This window comes from Spea bombifrons, chromosome 2 (genome assembly GCF_027358695.1).
Source record: "Spea bombifrons isolate aSpeBom1 chromosome 2, aSpeBom1.2.pri, whole genome shotgun sequence".
NCBI lineage: Eukaryota > Metazoa > Chordata > Amphibia > Anura > Pelobatidae > Spea > Spea bombifrons.
Window position 1 is genome coordinate 61,812,971 of NC_071088.1, and position 24,521 is coordinate 61,837,491.

The window sequence follows — 24,521 nt, forward strand, 5'->3', positions numbered from 1 at the left end:
GATCCCCTTATACATGCTGTTTTCTAATTCATCAGCCACAGGTGAGCCACAATTAGTCCACAGCTGTAGAGCTCCTGTCTTGAATACAACCTTTAGACTGGATTTATAGCAGCAATTAGTGAGCACTGGCCCACCCTGCTATCCAGATGCTCCACCCCAGGGACCCTTACCATGGTTTGCAAATACCAACCTCCCTCCAGTTTAACACGTATCTGTATGCAAACCCGACATCTTTCCCTGGGGCATTTCCTTGACCACTTAACCACCAATGGCACATCATAGCATTAAATAAGCTTAGAAAGCAATCTAACACAGTGTTGCTGTACTGCCTCAATGTCGAGGCATTCAGCAAGACCTCCCCGGGGTGTCAACATCCACCATATATAATACAACCAGGCAAACCTATGCACGGGTGGCATCACTGTACTCAGGGAATGTTGCTGAACATATATTGGGGTTTTGTTTGACATTGACATATACCAGTAGCTATTATTCTTTTTATACAATCCACTTCGGCATAACAACACAGTGGATAGGAAACTCATGAGATCATGGGTTATAACAAAATGCCCCCACAACAGGTGGGCTAACCTGACTCAATTTAATAATTTTGAGGATAGAGTTAGGCAACATGCTTGACTTCCCCTGAAATGAAACATCTGGTTCATCATACCAAATTGAGATTACATAATTAAGTTTTATATGCCCAACCAGGAATAGTACATAACTTGTTATCTTCCATGTGTAATCCATAAAGATATGGCTGGATTAGTTTGGTATATAAGAATTTAACTGGCCTGCACAGAGCCCTGACCTCAACCCCATCAAACACCTTTGGGATAAACTGGAACGGACACTGCGAGCCAGGCCTTCTCGTTCAACACCAGTGTCTGACTTTACAAATGCTCTACTTGATGAACAGGCCTACAGTTCCTACAGAAACACTCCATAATCATGTGGAATGCCTTCCCAGGAGAGTGAAAGCTGTTATTGGACCAACTACATATTAATATCTATGTATTTAGAATGCAATGTCATAAAGTCCCTGTTGGTGTAATGATCAGGCACCCCAATACTTTTTGTCCATATAGTGTATCTCTCTCCCAAGGGTCCACCTCAATAGAGTCTGCCAGCTAGACAAAGAGGAGCGGTCAGAGACCAGGCCTTGTGGTCCATGCTGGCAGCCATCTTAGAGGGTGAACACGTGCATTACTGCTCTTCCCCAGACAATGCCAGATGGAGCATGGGAACTTTGTATGAATTGCCCAACTGATAGTTACCTAAAAGTAAAAGCCATTTTATGTTAAATATCTTCTGCATATTATTGCCTTCCACAAATGTTTATGGACATTTCATAATTGGTTCGTTGGTTATGTTTCTTCTTTAAATGGTGAGCCTACTAATTTGAAAACCAAAGCCTTGAAATTAAAAATTCTATAATTGCCCGAATACTGTGTTTGAAACCTTGGGGTAAAAAATTACACAAACAGAATTTAGTAAGAGAAATAACTTTCAAGCTTTGTGGTACATACACATTTACCACTGAACCACACAGCCCTGAAGGTTCTTACCTGGGCAACTACATGTACCACATTGTAGTTGTACCATTTTTGATCACAGCCAATTACACATGATGCATCTTTGAAGTCATCCTGCTCTAAAATTGTTTTTGAAACCAGCACTCGGGATTGTGACACATACTGACTTCTCTACATTCAAATATCTCCTATGTAGAACCAGTGTTATGATTGGTGGCTATAATTACAAAGGGAGGGCCATCTACATATTAATTTCTATGTATTTAGAAAATCCCTGTTGGTGTAATGGTCAGGCATCCCAATTACCTTCTTCGTTTCCAGGCAAGGAAGTTCCCAAAGGGGGAGGTTCCTGACAACTTCTCAAGTTACCTTTTATTATAGACATTTTTTTTAAAAATAGGGTCCCTCAGAGTTAGGACGGTACTAGAGGTGCAGCAGCAGCAGTAGTAGTGCACTGGGTCTGGGCAGACAGACAGACACTGGCAGATGATAGGCACATGCAGCCCTGTGGAGCAGGACTGAATTTCCACAGTATCATAGAAATTATGACAGGATTGGTCTTGAGAGAAGGGGCCCTGACGCGTGCCCCAGACCGATGATATGGTCCTTAATTTCTTACATAATGAACCAAGGGAGAATTATCTAGTGAAAATCAAAACATATTAATGCTCCAGGATTATTTGCTGCAGGTGTCCACTAGTAGGTGAGTATTTTCCCTAATGTACAAATACCTCTAACAAATTAGAGATGCACTGTTGTATCCGGGAAAGTGTTGCTTGTTACATAAGTGTATTTACTGGACTCCCCTAAACATACCCAAAGCAAAATTAAGGATTTAAATGTCTAATATTGGCTACTTTATTATGCAAACTACAGGGAATCCATTACTAGTGGTCACAATATAACCAGATCTGAGAAATCCTAAAGGTATTGGTTGATGCCGTTGGTAGTGCGTGAGAACTCTTTTGTGGGTTGGTCCCACTTTGGAACTTTAACTCCCCAACTAAGCGTTGAAAAAATCTTATAGATTGCAGCAATTGCGTCATTCAGTGGCTCTCCTACATAAGACTCATTGGAGGATGACAGATAAGTACACTTTAAAATATTAGTGGACACAGGCGTCCATTTCGGTACCATATAAGTCTAACTTACTTTTGTGTAGTAAGCACCTAACATAAACCATACATATCATACCAACATCATTGTAGGTGGGGACTTTAACACCTTACAAAACCAGACTCCAGACAGACTGGGACCAATGACGCAAAGCCAGGTTAGACCACATGAAGGTTTTGCTTTGCTCACACATAATTTAAGCCTTATAGATCCATGGCACACACTGAACCTTACAGTTAGGGATTTTACATTTATATCTAATGTGTACATAATACCCTGACAGAATTGGTTGTCACATTTCACTCATCGATAGCAAAATCCAAGAGATGTGTTTTTTCCATCACATCTAAACAATAGCCCTGATTTCAGGTTCTTTTTTGAGGAAGTGTTGGGAAATTTCTTAGATGACAACTCTGCCCATGTAGATGATCATCTCCTGTTTTTGGGAGACTGCTAAAGCAGTAATCAGGGATAATATAATTTCCCCTACATTCAAGATGAAAAAGAGAGACAAGCCAAATTTGAATCAGAAAATTTGATTACATATAAGAGGGACCCCTCTGAGGTTAATAAAAGATCATACTGTCAAGCCAAACAATTCCTAGAGACATTTCGTCTAGAAAGTGCATAGATCCAGCTTCACTTTAATAAAAATACATTTTACAGAAGGAGGAGTAGGACAGGAAAGCTCCTGGCCAATATGGCTTGGAAGCAGACAGCCAAACAAACCATCAGTGCCATTTATGGCTCAAGACGGTGGAATTATGTCATTAAATCAATCTACAAAAACTGAGGGGATGTCTAGTTGTCAAATGCATAAACATAAAAATAAAATCTGGTTGGTGGAAAGAAGGGAAAAAGTAGAAGGCGAATTTAGAACGCATTGGCACGGGTCTACCAATGTGTTTTTTGGTGCGTTTATTAGCGTGTCAAAACAAGTCAATATCTTGTTTTCTGTTCTGTATCTCTTATAGAAAAAATGCTCCTTATACAATTAAAAACCTATACATGCGGAATATTATTCTACCCAGGGGATATTGCTGGACATCAAGGGTATTTGTGGCACCTAGTTTGTGGAGGAAATCCTAATTGAAATTGCATGAAAGTTTTTTTTTTGTTTTTTTTTACTGTTATTTTTTGCATAGTATTTATAAACTATAATATTATTATTTTTAAACTACAAAAAAGTGGTGTTAAGAGAAAACCTATATGTCCTTGAAATTAGGAGTAAAATCCTCCTTCACAAAGGGGTTACACAAACTGAGGATCAATGTCCAACAGTCTTGGATCGGGATCTGTTCCCTACTCAGCATCAGGCGGTTCCTAGTAAACCACAAAGCATCCTTAACACAGCACATTAAGTGCCACTCTTCTGCGATGGTGTCCTCTATGTGAATTCTTAAAAAAGTATTTGTTTTCCAGGGATCCCAGCAAAAGTTGAGCAAACTTCAGAACAAATGTAGTGAAGTCTCTTCCACTACAATGGACTGTGGGTAGTGTCTGTATCTGCCCAGCACCCCTAGGGTGCATGGATGTTCTCTGATAAGGGCTAGGCTTTCTGCTTTTTTGTGACCAGGAATGATGCACCAACTGTAATCTGCTAGCTAAGATATTTTAGCCTACATTAAGGAGAGAGACTGTATGCCACATCTTTTGCCTTTTAACTGTACAAGATGGCGATCATACCCTACCTCAACATAGGAGACATATTGTCTTCTGCATCCACCTCCTCATACAGTTTGAATAGGCCCAAGTCAATGAAATCCCACAAAGTTTAACAGAACTCTATGGGGGGGGGCTGTTACTACCCATGACCCTGCCCTTTCTGAAGTATCTAGCATTAATGAGGGCATTTAGGTTTGCTTGGCATACTGGGTCAATGATGGGTCTGTTGAGATAGAGTGGAAATGAGGGGAGTAGAGATACTTGTAGTAGTCAAAGCCCTCCTTTCCTTTGCCTTGCTACAACTAGGTTATTACACAGCTCAGTTAGTGGCGTGCGAGGAGAGTTTCCTGAATAAGAAAGCTGCATTTCTTTCACTTCTTAAGATTGTCCACTTCCGCACAGAAGATGATTTTCCTGCATTCCTATTCAAAGTGCCTTTACATGGTCTCCACCAGCTCATCCTCCATTCCACACACCATGCCGAAGGTCCAAAGAGACTGCAACTTGTGCAGCAGCCTTCTGAAGTCCTTCTTTCTACCACTGGCCTACTGTCTGCCCTTCACCGGAAGCAATCTTGCAAAGCTTCACCTTGGTGTACTCCTCCTTCTATTGAGCTGCATCGGAGAAATTACCCTTTTCTGCTACATTATATACATATACAGTACTGTGCAAAGGTTTAAGGCAGGCATGGAAAAATGCTGTAAAGTAAGAATGCTTAAAAAAATAAACATGTTAATAGTTTATTTTTTCTAAAATTGAACAAAATACAAAATATCAATATATGACCAACCTTTGGCTTCAAAACAGCATTTGGCTAGATAATTTTTTACAAAAAACTTCCCAAAAGCAAATATTGAAAAATCATCAAATGTGCACAGCCCCAACTTATAAACCGGTAATATATTCAATGGTAAAGCACACTTAAAAACAGCCATGCCTACATAGAAAGAAAAAAAAACCTACTCATTAGGTAGGGTGAGAAGGGCGGCAGCATTGGGCTCAAGAATTGCAAATAGTCTTATAGCTTTGTTTCCAACTGTGAGTTGCTCAGATGGAAAGGCAAAAAGGGTCAGAGATGGAATAAGGGAGAAAAAGAAAGCATGTTGCTACATAGAGACTGTACCAAGAACACAGAAGGTGATATCTTCTAGATTGTAAGCTTATTTGATCAGGGCCCTCCTTACCTTATTTTTGTAAATTCAAATTGTTACATGATTAATAACTCATGGATGTTTATCCATTGTACAACGCTGCCAAAATAATAATAACATATACTCAGATAAGGTCACTGCTCAAAGGATATAGACAAAGCAAGACATAAATTAATCTTCAATTTAAACGTATACAATATTTTAGGTGTATATTTATTTTGTGATTATTATTTTTGTCCTTTGTGCACTTTTACACTGCTCCATCCATCACATGATAATTATCTCTCCTTTCTATTTTATTTCCTTTCTAGTTTAAGGAGAACTCATATATCCAATGTAATATGATTGTTCTGTTAAAAACCTTGGTTTTAAATAAATGTGGCTGGTATATGGACCACCCAGAAGCAGTTGCATTGCCAAAACACTTTCTTTTTTTAAATGCATAACTCAGATCCATTTGAGCTTGTGTTAAAAAGAACTGACAGGATAAGATTGGGAAACCACAGGGCTGACCTACAAAAGGCACTGCTAAAGATTGAATAGGATTTTATGATCTGTGGCATTTACATTTTAAAAGTGGATACATTTATCTTTAAATTTCAAGTACTTACGAAGAGCGTTTGTAAGAAAAAATAATTCCCTTCTCCTTTGCACTCATAAAAATGTTATACAGCAAAAATAAAAGGCTTAGAAACCATATTTTTAACTATTATTTATTATTATTATTTATTGTTTTATATAGCGCCATCAAATTCCGTAGCGCTGTACAATGGGTAGACATAGACACAGGACATAACAAGTAGTATGTAACATAACAATTTGACTTACAGAGACAACAGGTGAGGAGGGCCCTGCTCAAATGAGCTTACAATCTAGAGGGGGTTAGGGTGTACTCAAGATTGTAAGCTTGCGAGCAGGGCTCTCTCCACCTCATGTATCGGTTTGTCTTAGTCCAGGGGTGTCAACGTTTTTTCTGCAGTGGGCCACTTCATCAGAATTGTATACGTGCCAGGGCCGCACTCATTTTTCACTGTGAGAAAATATGGCCTTTAATAAAATACGCAGATTAAAATAAAGTAAATGACACAAAACCTTTACTTTTCCTCTCACTGATTTCTGGGCCTAGAAAGGTTTGTGACTACAAATTCAGGATAATTAAAAATGAAATACTTCTATTTATTCTAGGGATGCACCAAAATGAAAATTCTGGACCAAAACATTCACAGTTCCAAAACCAAAAATGACCCACCACCTTTATAAATAATAATAAAAACTCACATTTTTAATAAAAGTAGGTAACACACCACAATTGGACAAAAAAATTAGCAATATGACTTGGCATGATAGCCCAGGCAACTAGTAAATTCTGGTACCTAGGCATGATGGGAATGTGCTTGCTGTGATTGCTGTTAGCAATCACACTCCTATCATGCCAAGTCAGCCAGTACATGCTGGTACAGGGTGGCTGTAAGTGATGTGCAGACCCCATACTGCTGGCAGCATTAATACACAAGGGGGGCAACAACCTAGGTTTCAGCATGTACTGGCTGACTTGGCATGATAGCAGTGTGATTGCTAACAGCAATCTCAGTCCCATCATGCCTAGGTTCCAGCACTTACACATCCATGCTATCACACACACACTTATTCATTCATATGCTCAATCACTCAATCACGCATACTCATTCAAACACCCTCCCCACCCCCTTACCTTCACTGCAGCTCCTCGATGCTGGTCACAGACTTCAGCAGAGGGCGTGGCCTCCCTCTGCGTTCTCTGGTACTGCACAGAGGAAGCAGGACTGGAGCAGAGTCATGTGATGTCACGTAAACTCTGCTAGGTTCCGCTTCCTCTATGCAGTACAGAAGACCCTCCTACAGGTAAGTAGCAGGTCTCGAGGTGCGGCCCGCGTAAGATCGGTTGCCCTGGCTGCCGATCTTACGCGGGCCGCACCTCAAGGTCTCGCGGGCCGTATTTGGCCCGCGGGCCGCATGTTGCACACCCCTGTCTTAGTCTGTCAGTTCTTGTCTTGTCATACCCCTTGAATATATGTATTGTATTAAGCGCTGCTTAAACTGTTGGCACTATATAAATAAAAGATAATAATAATAATAATAATAATAATAATTACACAATAGGTAAAGGGTAAAAGTGCTAATGTTAGGAATGGACCAGCCACAGTATTATAAGTATTGCAGGAGAGGGACTAGGAAAGGTGAACTAAAGGAATATGGGAGACCGTTAATGTGCAATGTTGTAAGCATCCTTAAAGAAGTGGGTCTTGGGGGATTTTTTGAAGGACCGAAGGCAGGGGGAAAACGGATAGACCGGGGGAGGGCACTCCAGAGGGTAGGGGCAGCCCTGGAGAAATCCTGTAAGCGTGCATAAGAGCTAGAAATCAGAGGAGAGGATAGAAGGAGATCATTGGATGAGCGGAGAGACCGGTTAGGAGTGTATTTAGTGATGAGCGAGGAGATGTAGGGAGGGGAACCGCTGCAAAGGGCTTTAAAAGTAAGAGTGAGGATTTTGAATTGAATCCTGAAGTGCACAGCCGGCCAGTGAAGAGACTGTGGAGAAGGGTTAGTGAAGCGATGGGAGAGGTAGATAAGACTGGCAGCAGCATTCATGGTGGATTGTAGAGGGGTGAGGCGGTTAAGAGGAAGACCAGCTAAGACAGAGTTACAATAATTATATAATTTAGCTCTACATTTAGCATAAATAGAACTCAAACTACTGTTTTTAACCTGATATACCCTGCATGCATGACAATAGTCAATTCAAATTTGGAATATGTAACACCAGCACAACAGAGCGCTTGTGACATCGACCGTATCTCCAATATGTGGATGGCACCAGGACTATTGTGTCACATTTTGCCAGCATTATGCTATGTGGATGAAATCATGATGTCATGGAATGTTCTGCCCCATCGCTTCCCCTTTTCTAGCCTGTATAATGTAGAGTTCGCAGTTGAACTTTATTCAGGAATCTCTTCCTTATGTTTACCCCATAACCTCTGGCATTCTACTTTATTATTTTGAGGAGAACTGGAGCTTGGTCCCATTTACTTCTTTTTTAATGTAATAGGGAATTGCTCTATTGAGTCAAGTATATTTGTGCCCCATTTAGGATGCAAAATGGCTGACTTATAGAACATATGACTGCAGAAGGTGAATTCAGAACTTACATGCATGTATGTTTTGCAAAAGATAAACGCAAGATTCCAATACAGCACATTCACCATAGCTCCCAACATTTGATATGGCCCAAGAGGCACACTTTTGTATGAGAGGGTGTTATTGGAGGTGTTGTCAGGAGACAGGGCTTTCTAAAACTTTTTATGTGATTTTGTAACTCGTTGGCATCAACACTTACCTCCGTGACTGCAGGGACCTCCCATGTCGTCCTCACCATCCATCTACTTGCAGCTTCCAGCTGCGGCATTCAGATGGCAGGGTCAGAATTTGGCGTAAACAACATGAAAGCATGGATCCATCCTGCCTTGTATCAACGGTTCAGGCTTGTGGTGGTGGTGTAATGGTTTGGGGGACATTTTCTTGGCACACTTTGGGCCCCTTAGTACCAATTGAGCATGGTTTAAATGCGACAGCCTACCTGAGTATTGTTGCTGACCATGTCCATCCCTTTATGACCACAGTGTACCCATCTTCTGATGGCTACTTCCAGCAGGATAATGCACCATGTCACAAAGCTCACATCATCTCAAACTGGATTCTTGCACATGACAATGAGTTCACTGTACTCCAACCGCCTCCACAGTCACCAGATCTCAATCTAATAGAGCACCTTCGGGATGTGGTGGAACAGGAGTTTCACATCATGAATGTGCAGCCGACAAAGCTGCAGCAACTGGTTGATGCCATCATGTCAATTTGAACCAAAATCTCTGAGGAATGTTAGCAGCACCTTGTAGAAAGTATGCCTCAAAGAATGAAGGTAGCTCAAAAGAGGGTCAAACCCAGTACTAGCAAGGTATACCTAATAAAGTGGTTAGTGAGTGTATATTCAATTGTTAACTGCTAGTGGTATTATTGGAAAGTGGAAGTGCTTAGGAACAGCAACAACTCAGCCATGAAGAGGAAGAATACATAAAGTTGATTCCATGGCTGAAGAGTTCCAAGCTTCCACCGGCATTAATATCAGAACAAAAACTGTGCAGAAGGAGCTTCATGGAATGGGTTTCCATGGCCGAGCAGCTGCATGCAAGCCTCACATCACCAAGTACACTGCCAAGCGTCGGATTGGAGGGAAATCGTGATGCTTCAGCATACCAAGACATTTTGGACAATGTTATACTCCCATCTTTGTGGCAACAGTTTGGCGAAGGCCCTTTTCTATTACAGGCCCATAACGACACGGTTGGATTAGTTTGGTTGGATTAATTTTAGTGTGGAAGAGACTTGACTGGCTCGCAAAGTTAGAAGCATTGCATTGTTCAAAATGTCTTGGTATGGGGCGTGGCCTGGCGACGGAGCTCGATGGACGCGTGAGTGCAGAGCTCTGCCACCACACGAGCATTTAAGCGGCTAAAACGGCTGATTTACCGAATTATTTTGCAGCTTCGCATATATTTCGACCCTCTTAACCAGCGAGGATGTCGACTAAACATTCTAAGAAGACCCCGCACAAGCTTCCTCACTATTTTTCTAAACGTGCTCGGCCGGGCGGTGGGCCTCAAGATGGCGACGACCTACCTTTCCCGCTTTCACATCCAGATACAGACGGGGAAGACCAGGACATTGACCCGGCGCAACCGGTGACATCGGAGATCCTCCGTGCTATGCTGGCCTCCATGCAGGCTTCCATGACTGAGGCGATCAAGGGGATGCTGTCGGACCTCAAGAATGATATTGTGCAGCTTGGGGCCCGCACTGATCATATGGAAAATAAGTTTGAAGATTTTGCCTCGACTTTTAACGACATGGTGGATCGTCACAATTTATTGGAGGACAAGTATGATCGACTCGCTCTGAAGCTGGCCGATTTGGAGGATCGTTCCAGACGGAACAATCTTCGCATACGGGGAGTTCCGGAAGATGTACCTGGTGATACCCTCCGGTCGTATGTATATGGCTTTTTTCATACTTTATTGCCTGAGGTCCCGGACTCGGAGCTTAGAGTGGACCGTGTCCACAGGGTGCCCAAGCCTCGTTCCCTGCCGGTCTCCACCCCGAGGGACGTGGTCCTCCGTTTTCATTATTTCTCTACGAAGGAGGCCATTTTGGATCGGGCCCGCCGCGGCTCCTCGTTTCCCGCGCCCTACGATCAACTACATTTGTTTACGGATCTCTCCGCGGAAACCCTCGCTCTCCGCAGATCGTTTGCACCCATTACGCTGGTGTTACGGGAAAACCGTATTCCTTATCGTTGGGGCTTCCCTACCAAATTATTGATCACCAGGAATGGGGTTCTACATATCATCCACCGACCGGCAGATGGTCTCTCCCTCCTGCAGCAGTGGGAGCTGGTGCGCGACGATGGGACTGTTCCAGAGGACCCGGCTGATCGACCTTCTCCGCGAGATGTTTCCTCCTCACGACCACCGGAGAGATCCGACCGACGAATTCCGTCGCGGCGCCACACTAAGAACAGCTCCGCCAGGGCGAAGGTGTCCGAGACGGCGTCTTCTCCGGCTTTGTTCCCTGCGGTGTCCTGACTGGTGTGACTCGTTTTTGTTCCACTGCTGAGTGGCTGCGGGGCCTACTCTCGTCGGCTCCGCTTCGTTCTCTACGAGTTCACACGCTACGGGGTGTAACATGTACCTCCCGGTGTTTTTGTTTATTTTTTTCGCATGCCGGTTTTTGTTTTTTTTTGTATTTATTATCATTTCGCTTTCGTATTTTTCGTATACTTACTTGCGCTACATTGATACATTGGGCCGCCTTCTTGCTGCCCTCACCATATTGCACACTACCTCTACTTTTACACATTCCCTTCTCATGTTCCTGTTTGTCTGTGCATGGTGGGAAGAGGTCTCGGGACACTTGGTGCTATGCAATATGTGACCTACCGCCTCTGGCACTCCTGGCCAGTTTCTCTTGCTCAGCTGGAGGTGCACGGCTCGTAGCTCACGCTCTTCTTGCATTAGCCTCTCATCTTTACCCCCCCCCCTTTTTTTTTTTTTTTTTTTTTTTTTTTTTTTTATCTTTCCCTATATGCCTATTAGCCTTATATACGCTTCTGGGTATCTGCCTTTACACTCGCACTCACACTATCTGACTACTCTCTGTGGCTGCATCGGTTTAGAGTTTCACTCCTTTCCCGAGTGGCACCTACACATCTTCACACCTTGGGTTCTATAGCACGTCGCCACCATCTTTGCCACCCTGGCCGGTTTATGTTGTTAGGTTGTAGGTTGGGGGTGCATAGCTCATGTTCCTTACCCACTAGGCCCCCCCCTCTCTTACACCGATCGTCCTTGCTTTATTCATGTGTATGATGGGGTTTTATTGTACTGGTTTTCTGTTAAATACAATTTACCTGCCTTGTTCGGTAGATCCTGTTTCTTTCTGTGGTTGCTGGTGTGGCAGCAATTCCATGGAATTGCCCTCGTTTCCCCTCTTTTTCTACTGTCTCTCATACGTGTATTTTTCTCCCGTCAGCCGCTGGGTACGGTGTCTGCTCTGTGGCTCCGTGGCGTAGTGTCTGGCGTGGCAGTGTTCTCTCCGCTTTCTCTGTCGTTTCCTGGTTTTTTTCTTTTTCCTGCTTGTTCCTTCCACTCCTCTCTTCCCCCCCCCTTTTTTTTCTTTCTTTCTCCTTCTTTCTCTTCCTTTCCCTGCTCCTTTGCCCTCTTCTCCGATGCCGCTTACTGTGGTCTCTATCAATGCGCGTGGTCTGAATACTCCGCATAAACGTCAAATGTTGTTTAGAGAACTTAAGACATTGAAGGCTTCGGTGGTCATGGTCCAGGAGACTCATTTGGCTAGGTCCAACCACCGTCTCTTGGCCTCTAAATACTATCCTTCAGAATATCATGCTCGTGCCCCCGGGAAGACCTGTGGTGTGATGATATTGTTTCATAAAAATGTTGATTTCCAGCTGCAGTCTCAGGCCTGTGACCCCCAGGGCCGTTATTTGATTTTGAAGGGTTCCATACACGGGATCTCTTATACTATTCTAAATTTGTATGCCCCGAATTCTGGCCAATTGACCTTTTTGGATCGTGTATTCACTAAATTACATAAGGTGAGGGAGGGCAGAGTGATTGTCGGAGGCGACTTCAATCTTTTGGCTGATCCTTCTCGGGACTCTTCAGCTCGACTTGCGCCTAAGTACTTGAAACTGGTGACCTCTCACGGCCTGAAATTGCAACACCTATTCCATCAACATTCCCTTTTCGACACGTGGAGAATCCTGCACCCTCTAGATCGGGACTATTCGTTTTATTCCAATGTGCATTCCAGTTACTCGCGGATTGACTTGATCCTTGTGGATAAGATCTCCTTGCAGGGAGCGACGCGAGCAGACATCGGACATATCTCATGGTCTGATCATGCCCCGGTGTGGATTATTCTACAGGATGGCCCGCAACTCTCCTCACCGTCTCGATGGCGTTTGAACGAAAGCCTACTTCAACAATCTTCTACCTGTGTGGACATAGAGGACGCCCTTACACACTACTTTCAGGCTAATGACACCCCTGATGTCTCTTCCTCTACTCTCTGGCTAGCCCACAAGGCGGTTATACGGGGTCATTTTCTTAAGATTGCTGCCCGACAAAAGAAGCAAAGGCTGCAGTTACTGAATGATCTGACCACCCGTCTGGGGATTTTAGAACGTTCTGATAAAACCTCTTGGTCTGCTGCCACCCATGAGGAACTCAAGACAATCAGGACGGAATTACACCGGCTCCAACTTCAACGCACCGAGTTCGCGTTACGCCGTCTACACCTGGCTTACTACTCTAAAGGCAATAAGGCTGATTCCCTCCTGGCGCGACGGCTTCGTCTTCAAGAGGCTAACACTTCCACTCACTATCTTCAGACCCCTCAAGGGGGCAAACTGTTCAACCCCAAGGAGATTGCTGACAAATTCGCAGATTTCTACGGGACTCTCTATAACCTACGAGACCAGAAGGACCTTCCGCAACCACAATTAGCCGATATTGCGGCTTTTCTGAGTGCGTTACCGATACCGAAACTTCCCAGACAGTCCTGGGATATCCTTACTCGGCCTCCTACGGCGGACGAAGTGGAGAGGACTATTGCCGGCCTCAAGATGCACAAGGCTCCTGGCCCGGATGGCTTCTCCAACGTGTATTACCGGAAGTTTCAGCACATACTTGCCCCGAGGCTTTGTGCTCTCTTCTCCACTTTCATGACGGCGGGTCCCTTCCCTCAAGAAATGTCCGAGGCATATGTGGTCACCATCCCTAAGCCTGGGAAATCCGCCGCAGAGTGTGCTAATTATAGGCCCATCTCCCTGCTCAATACGGACACTAAGCTGTACTCCAAACTCTTGGCTAATCGCCTGAATGCCCTGCTTCCGGCCCTGATCAAAAATGACCAGGTTGGCTTCATTCTGGGGAGACAACCGTCTGACAATACCAGGAGATTGATTAACCTTACCTCGGTCTCTCAGAAAACAACCTCTCCATGCCTCCTACTCTCTCTCGACGCTGAAAAGGCGTTCGATCGTTTGCACTGGGGCTACCTGTTGTCGGTGTTACGTGCTTTTGGTTTCCCGGAAGCTTTTGTCGCGGCTGTGGCCGTACTTTACCATCAACCTACAGCGCGTGTCTACACCTCCGGGTTCCTCTCCAAACCGTTTGTTATTTCCAATGGCACCAGGCAGGGATGCCCACTCTCCCCTCTCCTCTTCGCTCTGGCCATGGAACCGTTGGCTATTGCGATTCGTGCTGATCCCAACATCCATGGATTCACTATGCGTTCTGTTGAAACGAAGCTCTGCTTATACGCGGATGACGTCCTTTTGACCCTTACGGAGCCTCTGATTACGTTGCCGAATCTGTCCCGTCTCCTGGAACTTTTTGGACGTCTCTCCTATTACAAGGTGAACTGGTCTAAGACACAAGCCCTCAGCATCGGCTACCAGGAGACTCTGATTGCGAACTTGTCTTTGTCCTTCCACTGTTCCTGGAGATCTGACTATATTACGTACCTAGGGATTCGTCTTACCAAAACTCCGGCCGGTCTGTTTCGTGCCAACTTTCTTCCATTGTGGAATTCGATCAGCGAGGATTTTAACAGGTGGTCTAAGATGGAAATTTCGTGGCTGGGCCGCATTGTCTCCTTTAAAATGAACTCGCTTCCGAAGTTGCTATATTTGTTCCGCACAATCCCCATTATGCTGCCGGTGGCCTTTTTTCGGCGGATGCAATCGAGACTGTCTAAGTTCATCTGGCTCAATAAGAGGCCCAGGCTCCAACTGGGGGTCGTCCAACGTTCTAAGCTACTTGGAGGCCTGGGGGTCCCGGACATCAGGAAATATCACTTGGCTGCACACCTGGCTCAATCTCTTCTACTCTTCTCGCCTTGTGACGAGGTGGCGTGGGTGGACCAGGAGTCTTCGTATGCTTCTCCGTTTTTGCTCAGCGACATCCTTTGGCTCCCCAGGGTCCTTCGGCCTCTGTTGTCGGACCTGTTGGACACGACTTTGCTGTCTCTACGGATATGGGATGCTCACCGTCTTCAGCTGGGCTTTTCCCCTGGACTCCATGGTTCAGCGCCCTTGTCATCACTGAAGCCTCTGCTGCCACACGTTTCCTTGGACGAGTGGATTCGGGGGGGTATCACCTCCATCTCCCACCTTCTCTCCCGGGGCCAGATGCAGTCTTTTCAATCCTTACAGTCTCGCTACTCGCTGCCTCGACAGGACTTCTTTAAATATCTGCAACTTCGCAATGTTCTTCGTACGCATTTGGGTCACTCTGCCCCTCCCTCTACCTCCTCGTCGATTCCTACACTTTGCCGGAAGGCACCTGCTGTTCCGAAGGCCATTTCCCTCTGTTATGCGGCTCTGCTGGGTCATGGGTCTGGGACCAAGCTAATGTACATGCTACAATGGGAAAAAGAAATTGGTCGTTCCTATGATGTTGCTGTGTGGTATGACGCCCTTGCCAACTTTCAGGGTGTCTCCCGGAATGCCACTCATTTTGAAACTACTCGTAAGGTTTTGTTTCGGTGGTACTATGTCCCGGCTACGTTGGCTAAAATGTATCCCTCTACGTCACCGCTCTGTTGGAGACAGTGTGGTGTTTTAGGCACCATGCTACACATATGGTGGGAATGTCCTGTCATTCGGTCTTTTTGGCAACATGTTTTCCATCTCCTTACTAGCCTGTTGCATATTCCCGTTGACATGGCGGTCGAGGTGGCTCTCTTAGACATGTTTCCACCCTCGTTAGATACACCTTGTAGGAAACTTTTGGCGCATGTGTTATTTGCAGCTAAGATCTGCATTGCTCGTAAATGGAAAAACTCCTCCCCTCCCACGATCCAAGAGGTTCTCTACTCCCTCACTACCACACGTATTTACGAACAGATGGCGCACACGGCCTCTAACTCCCTCCATCTCTTTCAGTCTACCTGGGAGAACTGGGATGATTATTATAGGCATACGTTCACCCCTGCGCCTGGAGGTTTCATCCTAGGGAACATGCGTACTCCCTGGTACACGAAAGCGGTTACTGACTCGTGAGGGCACTATTATTTGGTCTGTTCCCCCCCCTCTATTCTTTCTTTTCTTTTCTTTTTTCTTTTCCTCTTCTTCTTTGCCACTGTGTTTTATTTGAGTTGACATATGTTATTAACTTGTTAAAAATTTTGAGATTTCCTTGGCAGCTTGCGGGCGGCTCTCACATCTCTGACACCCCACTTCTGCCTGTATTTGGTGCCTATTGCTCATGATGTTCAGTGGACTGTTGGATCGTTTGTACATGTGTCTCTGTCATCTGGCACTGTGTTGTTTTTTTTGTTGTGTGGGCCGTATGAATCTCAATAAAAATTCAATGTTCAAAAAAAAAAAAAATGTCTTGGTATGTCTTCTTCAGAATTTGAAGACATTTTAGAGAATGTGTATAAGGGACTTTCTGATTTACAGTGTATTCAGTTTGATTTATGTTTTAAGGATGGGATATTCTGGGATTGTCAGATATATGGTAGTAGGTATTATAGACACAGGGAACTCAACTTCAAAAACATGTACTTATTATTTTTTATATTATTTTTTATTATTATTCATTTTTTTCTATTTAATGAGAAAACATCATTACTATGAAAACATTGGTAGCCTCTTTTGTTTTCTTCAGCAGCAACTATATTTTTTGAATTTGAGTGGTACTCCAAATTGATAAGGAAATGTTTGACTATGTTGACAGCTTACCATACCTGGGAACTTGTGGGCTCTGGCTACCCGGAGTCTACCCTTGTGGGACACGGTCAGGACTCCCCAACATCAGTGGGCTTTCCTGCCAAATTCAGTGTGCATTTAAAAGGGAAATGGGCAGGGAGTGGGGAGTGTCAGGATCCTGCTTCCGCGACCTGGAACATTCGGATTGATCCGGAGAACCGGAAAAGAGGTGCTTCTTCCAGAGTTCTCCAGGGCAAACCCGGAGAGTTCCAAGGAATGCTGCTTGCCTATATTTCAGACAGCCATATTAAAGCTGGAACAAAATTACCTTAGTGCAATTGATGTTTATGAGATCATGACATCAGTGAGGGGGAACCTAATCCAAAGAAAGACAGACATTTTTTTGGATACCTGGTTAGGGAATCTTTTAAGAAACTTCCTCACCTGCAAGCCACGAAAATACAATCAGGATTCCCAGCATATTATAAAAAAGCCATTTAATATCTAGAACAGTGGTTTAATTTTTCAGAAAAATCTATGTGATAAACTGGTGGCAGTAGCTGAAGAACTGAATTTAGACTCACTTTCAGTGGATGACCTCTATGAAGAATATGCTCGTGTTTGTCCAACCCTTCAAACAGTTTCCTCCAGTACTAAAGCTGATGATGTTCTCAACACCGATGTTAAATGGTCAAAAATATTAATAAAAACTGGACCTGAAAACCTGCCTCTTGAAAGTGGTTGCATTTGTCATCAGCATCCCATGCTCAAATGCAGCAGTTGAGTCTTCCGCATGATGGGATTGCGCTTGTCTGACACGAGGAACAGATGCAGCATTGAGTTGATAAACTTCAGGTGAAAATCAATTTTGACATGGACTGTCATTTTTTTGCATCTTTGTAAAACAAAGTGACAAGAAATACACATTGAGGCAAAAAACTAAAGGTGTTGAGCTGATGCCATGTTTTACTAATGAAATATTTCCATGTGAACTGAATTAGATACAACAATATTTCAGAAGTTATATTTATAATTTACTGTATTGTTAGTATTTTATTGTTTATTGTTTATTTGATTGTTAGTATGTTTATTATAGATACCTGGGAACTCTCCAGGTTTGGCCTGGAGAACCCCAGGAGGAGAGCTGCTCCGGGTCACAGGGTCTTTACATGCCGTTTTCCCGCCCATTTTCCCTTGAAATGGGGTGTTTACTGCAATGTTGGTGGGAACGCCAACTGACAGCAGCAGGAACGCCCACCCCGCAAGGGTTAGCTCTGTGTACCCGGAGCCCAAAAGTTCGCAGGTATGATTATATATGTTATACATTTTTTGGCTGTTCCTTTCATTGAGTAAACAATAAAAAATAGATGTTTAACATGTATAGATATATGACCTTTTTATGTAGCCAGTGATTGCGCAAATACTGAAAACATTTGACATTTAAAGGTACTGTTCAACTTAGAGGAAACGTGACTTTAAAACTATGTCATGTTAAGCAAATAAACTGTAGTAAAGTAAGTTTATTCTTTCACTCCAAAGGCTAAATGAGCCTTGTTGGTTTCTATGGCAACAACTTATCAGTGCCTGCTTTTGTGCTATATGAACAAGCAAAACGTGGGATACATTATTATGTATCAATAATTATTTCTAGGAAGGATTTGAGCATTCCACATTACTAGTAATGATATTTTTACTACTGCGTTTAGTTATGAAAGCGATACATTTAGCTGAGGCGGCATGTTTAATGTAACTGCAATATAACAATTTATTCAAATCATCAATAAATATAGCCATGAGTGAAGTCAATAAGGGACATGACCAAATATAACACTTTTTTCACTGTCAATAATCTGAACTATGCTGTTGTAGACAAAGGAGACAATAGAGGGATCCCTGTCGCCATCTGCTGGATAGAGCAGACAATGCAGACAATCTGATTTTTTTTTTGTAACAGCCAATAGGACGCCAAAGGAAAAGGGTCCAATAGGAGAAACCCTACAACCAAGGTGATATATCACATTACAGCAGGAACTGAGTTGGGGACAAAACTCTTAATTTTCATCAGTTGTTGAAAAGACAGTTCTGATTAAGTAACAAATAAATACTGCTAACAAGCAGACTAGATGAATGAAATCTTTTTTTCGTTCGATGTGTCTATATTTTCAAGAATATTTCTATAGGAATGGAAGTCCTTAACACTGGGCAGTTCTACCAATCTTTCTATATTGTACCAAATCCCCCCTTTGTTCTTTGGGAGCATGAATCTCGTTAAACTTATCTTGGCCTTCTCACCCTTTGGTATGAAGCGCGATTGTTCTTTATTAAAAGGGCATACCACTAGGTTTGGGATGAGAAGAAGGAGCATTTAGATTCCCTACAAGATTTCTGAGAATGCAATCATTTTCATTAAATGTATTATCTTATGAATGAGAAAGGTTTACTCAGATCTCTGGGTAATGTGATACCCAGGTGTGTGATTGCATGCCTCGACCACCGAAACGGCCATTTGAGGCATTGTCTGAATTGCTCCGATGTGTTTAAGAGAAGGGCTTCTGATTTTGAGAAATTCCTTTGGATGTTGGAGTTCTAATAGCAGGGATATGGAAGTTTGTGGCTCCCTTGGAAACAAAACCATGTATGTATGGTTAAGACTTGAGTTTCTAGTTGAGTTTCTACTATAAAGGTATCTAATTAGAGGGTCTAAAAGTGTTGTTGGCTTTTGGTGGTGATGGTTGCCTGGGGCAGGGAAATAGTACCTGTGAATACTAATTCTTGTACCACTCTTCAGTGAGCAAACTGCCTTCTGCTACCCCCAGATATTTAAAATTTTGATTCATCAGTCCAGATGCTATTTTCCTGCACCCTAGTTCCTGTGTTTTCAATATTTCAGTTGCTTGCCCTTGTTACCACATCTGAGGTATGGATTTTTTTGGCGCATGTTTTCCATAAAGACCACTTCTGACCAGACAGTAGATGGGCGTACCAGGGTTCCACTGTTTCAGTGCTGAGCAGATGGTACTGGAAATCTTTAGATTGCAAAGGGAAGTAAGCATTTTGTGTCTTTCATCTGCTACACCAAGTTTCCATGGTTGAGAAGTGAATCTACGCTACCCAACATTGCCAATTTCTTTGTGCTTCTCCAAAAGAGCTTGGCAGACACGCTTGTCTTCCTTGAAATTTCTGCCTGGGAGAGACCTTGCTGATGCAGTATAACTACCTTGTGCGTTCTTGCTGTGGTCAGTCTTGCCTTAGCATCTGACTTTTGACATTAAACTGTCTTCAGCAACCTCATCTTGTTAGAGAATTTGGCTGTTTCTCACCCAGTCTTATTCCTCCTACATAACTGTTTCTGTTTCAGTTAATGATTGTGTTTCAACCTACATATTAATCATCATTAGCACCTGTTTGGTATAAAATCCTTGACTTTGTGCCAAGATGCTGTTTTAAAGACAAAGGCTGGTCACGACAAATATTAATTTGATTTATTTTTTTCTTCTGTTCACTCACTTTACATTTAGTGAAATTATATAACTGAGCTATAAACTATTTTTTGAAGCATTTTTACTTTTTAACACATTCCTAAAGCTTTGCACGGTACTGTATATATAGTATATTTATAATAATCTGAACACCACAATCCAAAGTATCAGGCTCAGTTCACTTCCCAAGGAAACAGACATTTTAAATATGTAGTGGAAGCAAATAAGGAATAGACTTCCCAAAAACATGGTCTACTATATGGAGATCTTGACATGTAATCCTTAAGATCTATATATAAACTTCTGGTCCTTACTGCCACAAATATATTCTTTGCCAAAAAAGCAGAAAATGCCTTCCCTATAATGGTGTTCACTACTGTTTTCAGCTACGGGTATTTCTATTATTTCTATGAAACTGGAATGTTTGCCAAGTGACTAGGTTATTAGATACACATGACTGTTGGGGAATAGATACGTAAACGTTAATTAAATCTTTGTTGAGAAGCCCAGCCGAACCTTCACAGCGCTTTGATAAGAGAAATGAGAGAAATGCGACAACACAAGAGGAAAAATGTTTAAATATATATTTAAACCACTATTAAAGGATACCGTAAGCAAAGAAAATGTATTTGAAGATACAAACGCAAATATATAATACTTTACGGTGATTGGCTTAAGTGTACCTGAGGATTCGTTTTTTTCTTTAGCGGAACTAGGAAGAGAGGTTCCCCATTACACAATTGTTAAAAATTCCCAGGGTAGGCTGTCCCGAGCTATCCCATTGCTGGGGAAATGGCTTTGTGGAGAGGCAGGGCTAGCACTAGATTGCCTTTATTGGTTGGGGAGTAAGCACTGCTAACACTGCACTCCTGTCCAGAAAAAGAAGAAACAGGAGTCGAGGACACAGGCTTCATCTAGAAAGTCCTCCAGGGCAAGGTGTGCCAAAAAAATGAAAAGTATCTCCAGATCACAGCTTTCTGTGGCAGTAGGTGAAGCTGTATTACGCTAAGCAAGAAGACCAAAGGTGCTACAGTCATGCACAGGACTTCTTAAGCCAGTGTACAGTGCCTTGCAAAAGTATTTGGTTGCATTACAACCTGGAATTAAAATAGATTTGTTGGGGTTTGTATCATTTGCCACCACCATGCTTCACTGTGGGGATGATGTTCTTGGGGTGATGAAAGCTTTGCAACCCCTTCAGAGTTATCTATGGTCTATTTGTTGCCTTTCTGATTAATGCCTTCCTTGCCTGGCCCGTGAGTTTCGTTGGGCGTCCCTCTCTTGGCAGGTTTGCTGTGCTGCCACATTCTTTCCATTTCTTAATAATGGATTTAATGATGTTCCATGGGATGTTCAAGTTTTGGATTTTTTTTCATAACCCAACCCTGATCAGTACTTCTCCACATCTTTGTCCCTGACCTGTTTGGAGAGCTTAATGGTCTTTATGGTGTCACTTGCTTGGTGGTGCCCCTTCCTAAGTGGTGAGATAATGCCACCAGGAGGACTTTAACTAATTATGTCACTTCTGAAGGTAATGGGTTACACCAGATCATAGTTAGGGGGTTCATAGCAAAGGATTACATATGAATTCACCACTTTTGAGTTTTTTTTTTTTTAAAAATATAGAAGTAATTTTCTTCATTTCACCACTTTGGACTATTGTGTCCATGTTCATGAAATCCAAATAAAGATCCATGTTAATTCCAGGTTGTAATTTGACAAAATAGGAAAAATTCCAAGGGCGTCAATATTTTTGCAAGCCGCTGTATCTGCAGCTGGAACACACACACACATGAAATGTACATTCATTACACCTCTTCTGCCGAAGATAGTACCGTATTGGCTCGGATATAGGCCGCCCCCGTATATAGGCCGCACCCTAAAAGTTTGGTGCTTTTTTAAAGAAAAAGTTTTTTTCTTTAAAAAGCACCAAAAAAAAAAAAAAAAACATTCTGCCACTCTGTCTCCCCCCCTAGATATGCTACCACTGTCCTCCCCCCCGAGATATACTGCCACTGTCCTCCCTCCCCGAGATATACCGCCACTGTCCTCCCTCCCCGAGATATACTGCCACTGTCCTCCCTCCCCGAGATATACTGCCACTGTCCTCCCTCCCCGAGATATACTGCCACTGTCCTCCCTCCCCGAGATATGCTGCCACTGTCCTCCTCCCCCCGAGATGCTACCACTGTCCTCCCCCCCCCCGACTTACCGGAGCAGACTCCCGGGTGTCTTGCGGGGCCGGCGGGGGGCATCTACGCAATACGCGTATACAACCGGAAGTTGTATACGCATATTGCGTAGATGTCCCCCGCCGGCGCCCCGCAAGACACCCGGGAGTCTGCTCCGGTAAGTCTTGGGGGCAGAGGTAAAACGCATCGTGTGGCCGGTCACCGGCTGCGGCGATGCGGGTAAACAACCCGGAGGCTGTTTACCCGCATCGCTGCAGCCAGTGACCGTCCAGACGATGCGCTTAGACAACCTCCCGTGCCGGCACCCCCCCCCCGTGGAAAGTGCTGGCAGGGGAGGCTGTCTGAGGACATCCGAGAGTAGGATGCAGGTCCCCTGCACCGCTGCGGGGGATCTGTATCCTAACCCCGCTGCCTGCCCGGCGCCCGGGACTGCATGTCCCGGGCGTCGGGCACTAGACCCCGAATATAGGCCGCACCCCCACTTTAAAGTCTTAAAGTGGGGGAAAAAAGTGCGGCCTATATTCGAGCCAATACGGTAATTGTTCCCAGCATAAAGACTTATTTTAGAAATATACTGTCCTGGCAATAACTAGGATTTGACTAACATAGTTGGCCTGCTAAATGACATTCCTTAACAAATAACTACATAATGCCTGTTTAATGCATTTAATTATTTCCAGGATGAAACATTTGCATGTGGTAACAAAACTAAAAACAAAAACGGTGGACAGATTTAATGGAAAAAAATAAAATAAAAACCAAACTCTGAGCAAATTAGTTCCACAGTTAGTAATGTCCCAAGGAGATGCAGTGTAGTCATACCTATCACCAGAGATGTATTGAACCTCAGTGTGAGCTCACAAACATAGCCGTCACTTTAGTATATTTAATAAAGCATGATAAACATTACATTGACACTAAAATCAGTATTTCTTAATTGAATTTGCTTTTAATGATCAGTTCACTCAGTAGAAAAGAATGATTGTCCTGTAAATGAGAACTAATGTACCTAATGTTCCAAAAAGCAGGACTCACAAAACCAAATTAGTATTCCAATGGCTTTTATTGTTATTCGAGTAAAAGATGGAGTCCTGTAGAAAGCCAGTGATTTCAACAATTTCCCTGCTGCACCTTGGGGACCAGACTAGAGTCGGGAAAAGTTTTGGTGCCCGTCTTGAGTCCGACGGGTGATATGGCATGTATGGGGCAGAGTTCGACAACTTCACAGCCTGTTGATCACAGTGTGGGTGAAAGCCCTTGTTCAAAGACACCAAATATGTATTACAACGATCATCTGGTAAACGGGTGAAAAAAAATGGGATCGGAGTGTTTGAATCTATGTACATGTAGCACAAAGCAAAGGCAAGACAGATATACAACAAATTACTAAAACCCAGAACTCCATGTCACAAGCAAGGTGTCCTCTCCAGTCACAAAGAGGGTAGGAGAACAGACAGCCCTGAGATAGCACTGAATATAGGAGATCTTTGAGACCCACAGAAAGGGGGTCAGGCGTGCTGTGGCCTTTTGCCAAAGCACTGTTAGAATTAACCATCCACCAGAAGAAGAAAAAATGGAGAGTTTGCGTAGATGTAATGATGTTGCCTAATTCATTTAACCCCAACTTGCTGTGATGGGCTACCTCAGCCCCTTGTATGCTTCTGCCACTACACTTTAAAGTGCAGCAAATTAAGCATGTGTCAGTCTCTACCCAGACTGTTAGGAGAAACAGCATTGTGTGGCCATGGGGAAAGGCAAAACAATGCAGTGGCTGGGGAGAGGCCGGTAAAGGCCAGGACTCGTTACAAGCCACTGTTTAGGGTAGGAATGCCCCAGCTACCCACAAAATCCAAGTTCTCAGCTAGAGTGTGGTAGAGGGCAGCTTCTTGACTCGTCGCTGTGCAAGGATAGAGGATTTGATGGGCTGCAGCTGTGGGGTTGGCATGGAGCTGTTTAAGGCAGAGTATGTGGCAGCCATAGCACCCTGGAAAAACAAATGTAGAGAAGAAATATTATTATACTTTAAAACTGTTTTTTGTGGGAGAAAT

At 43.5% G+C, this 24,521-nt stretch overlaps 1 protein-coding gene across 1 annotated transcript in view; it reads right to left on the reverse strand.

The window, feature by feature from the left end:
• Positions 1-23,517: 23,517 nt before the first annotated feature.
• The window catches only part of RPS6KA1 (ribosomal protein S6 kinase A1), a 38,177-nt gene continuing 37,173 nt past the window's right edge, over positions 23,518-24,521 (reverse strand). Inside the window, exon 22 of the mRNA XM_053454474.1 lies at positions 23,518-24,457. Coding sequence (XP_053310449.1) covers positions 24,335-24,457 — 123 coding nt within the window. The 3' untranslated portion in view covers positions 23,518-24,334. The remainder of the gene's footprint in view (positions 24,458-24,521) is intronic.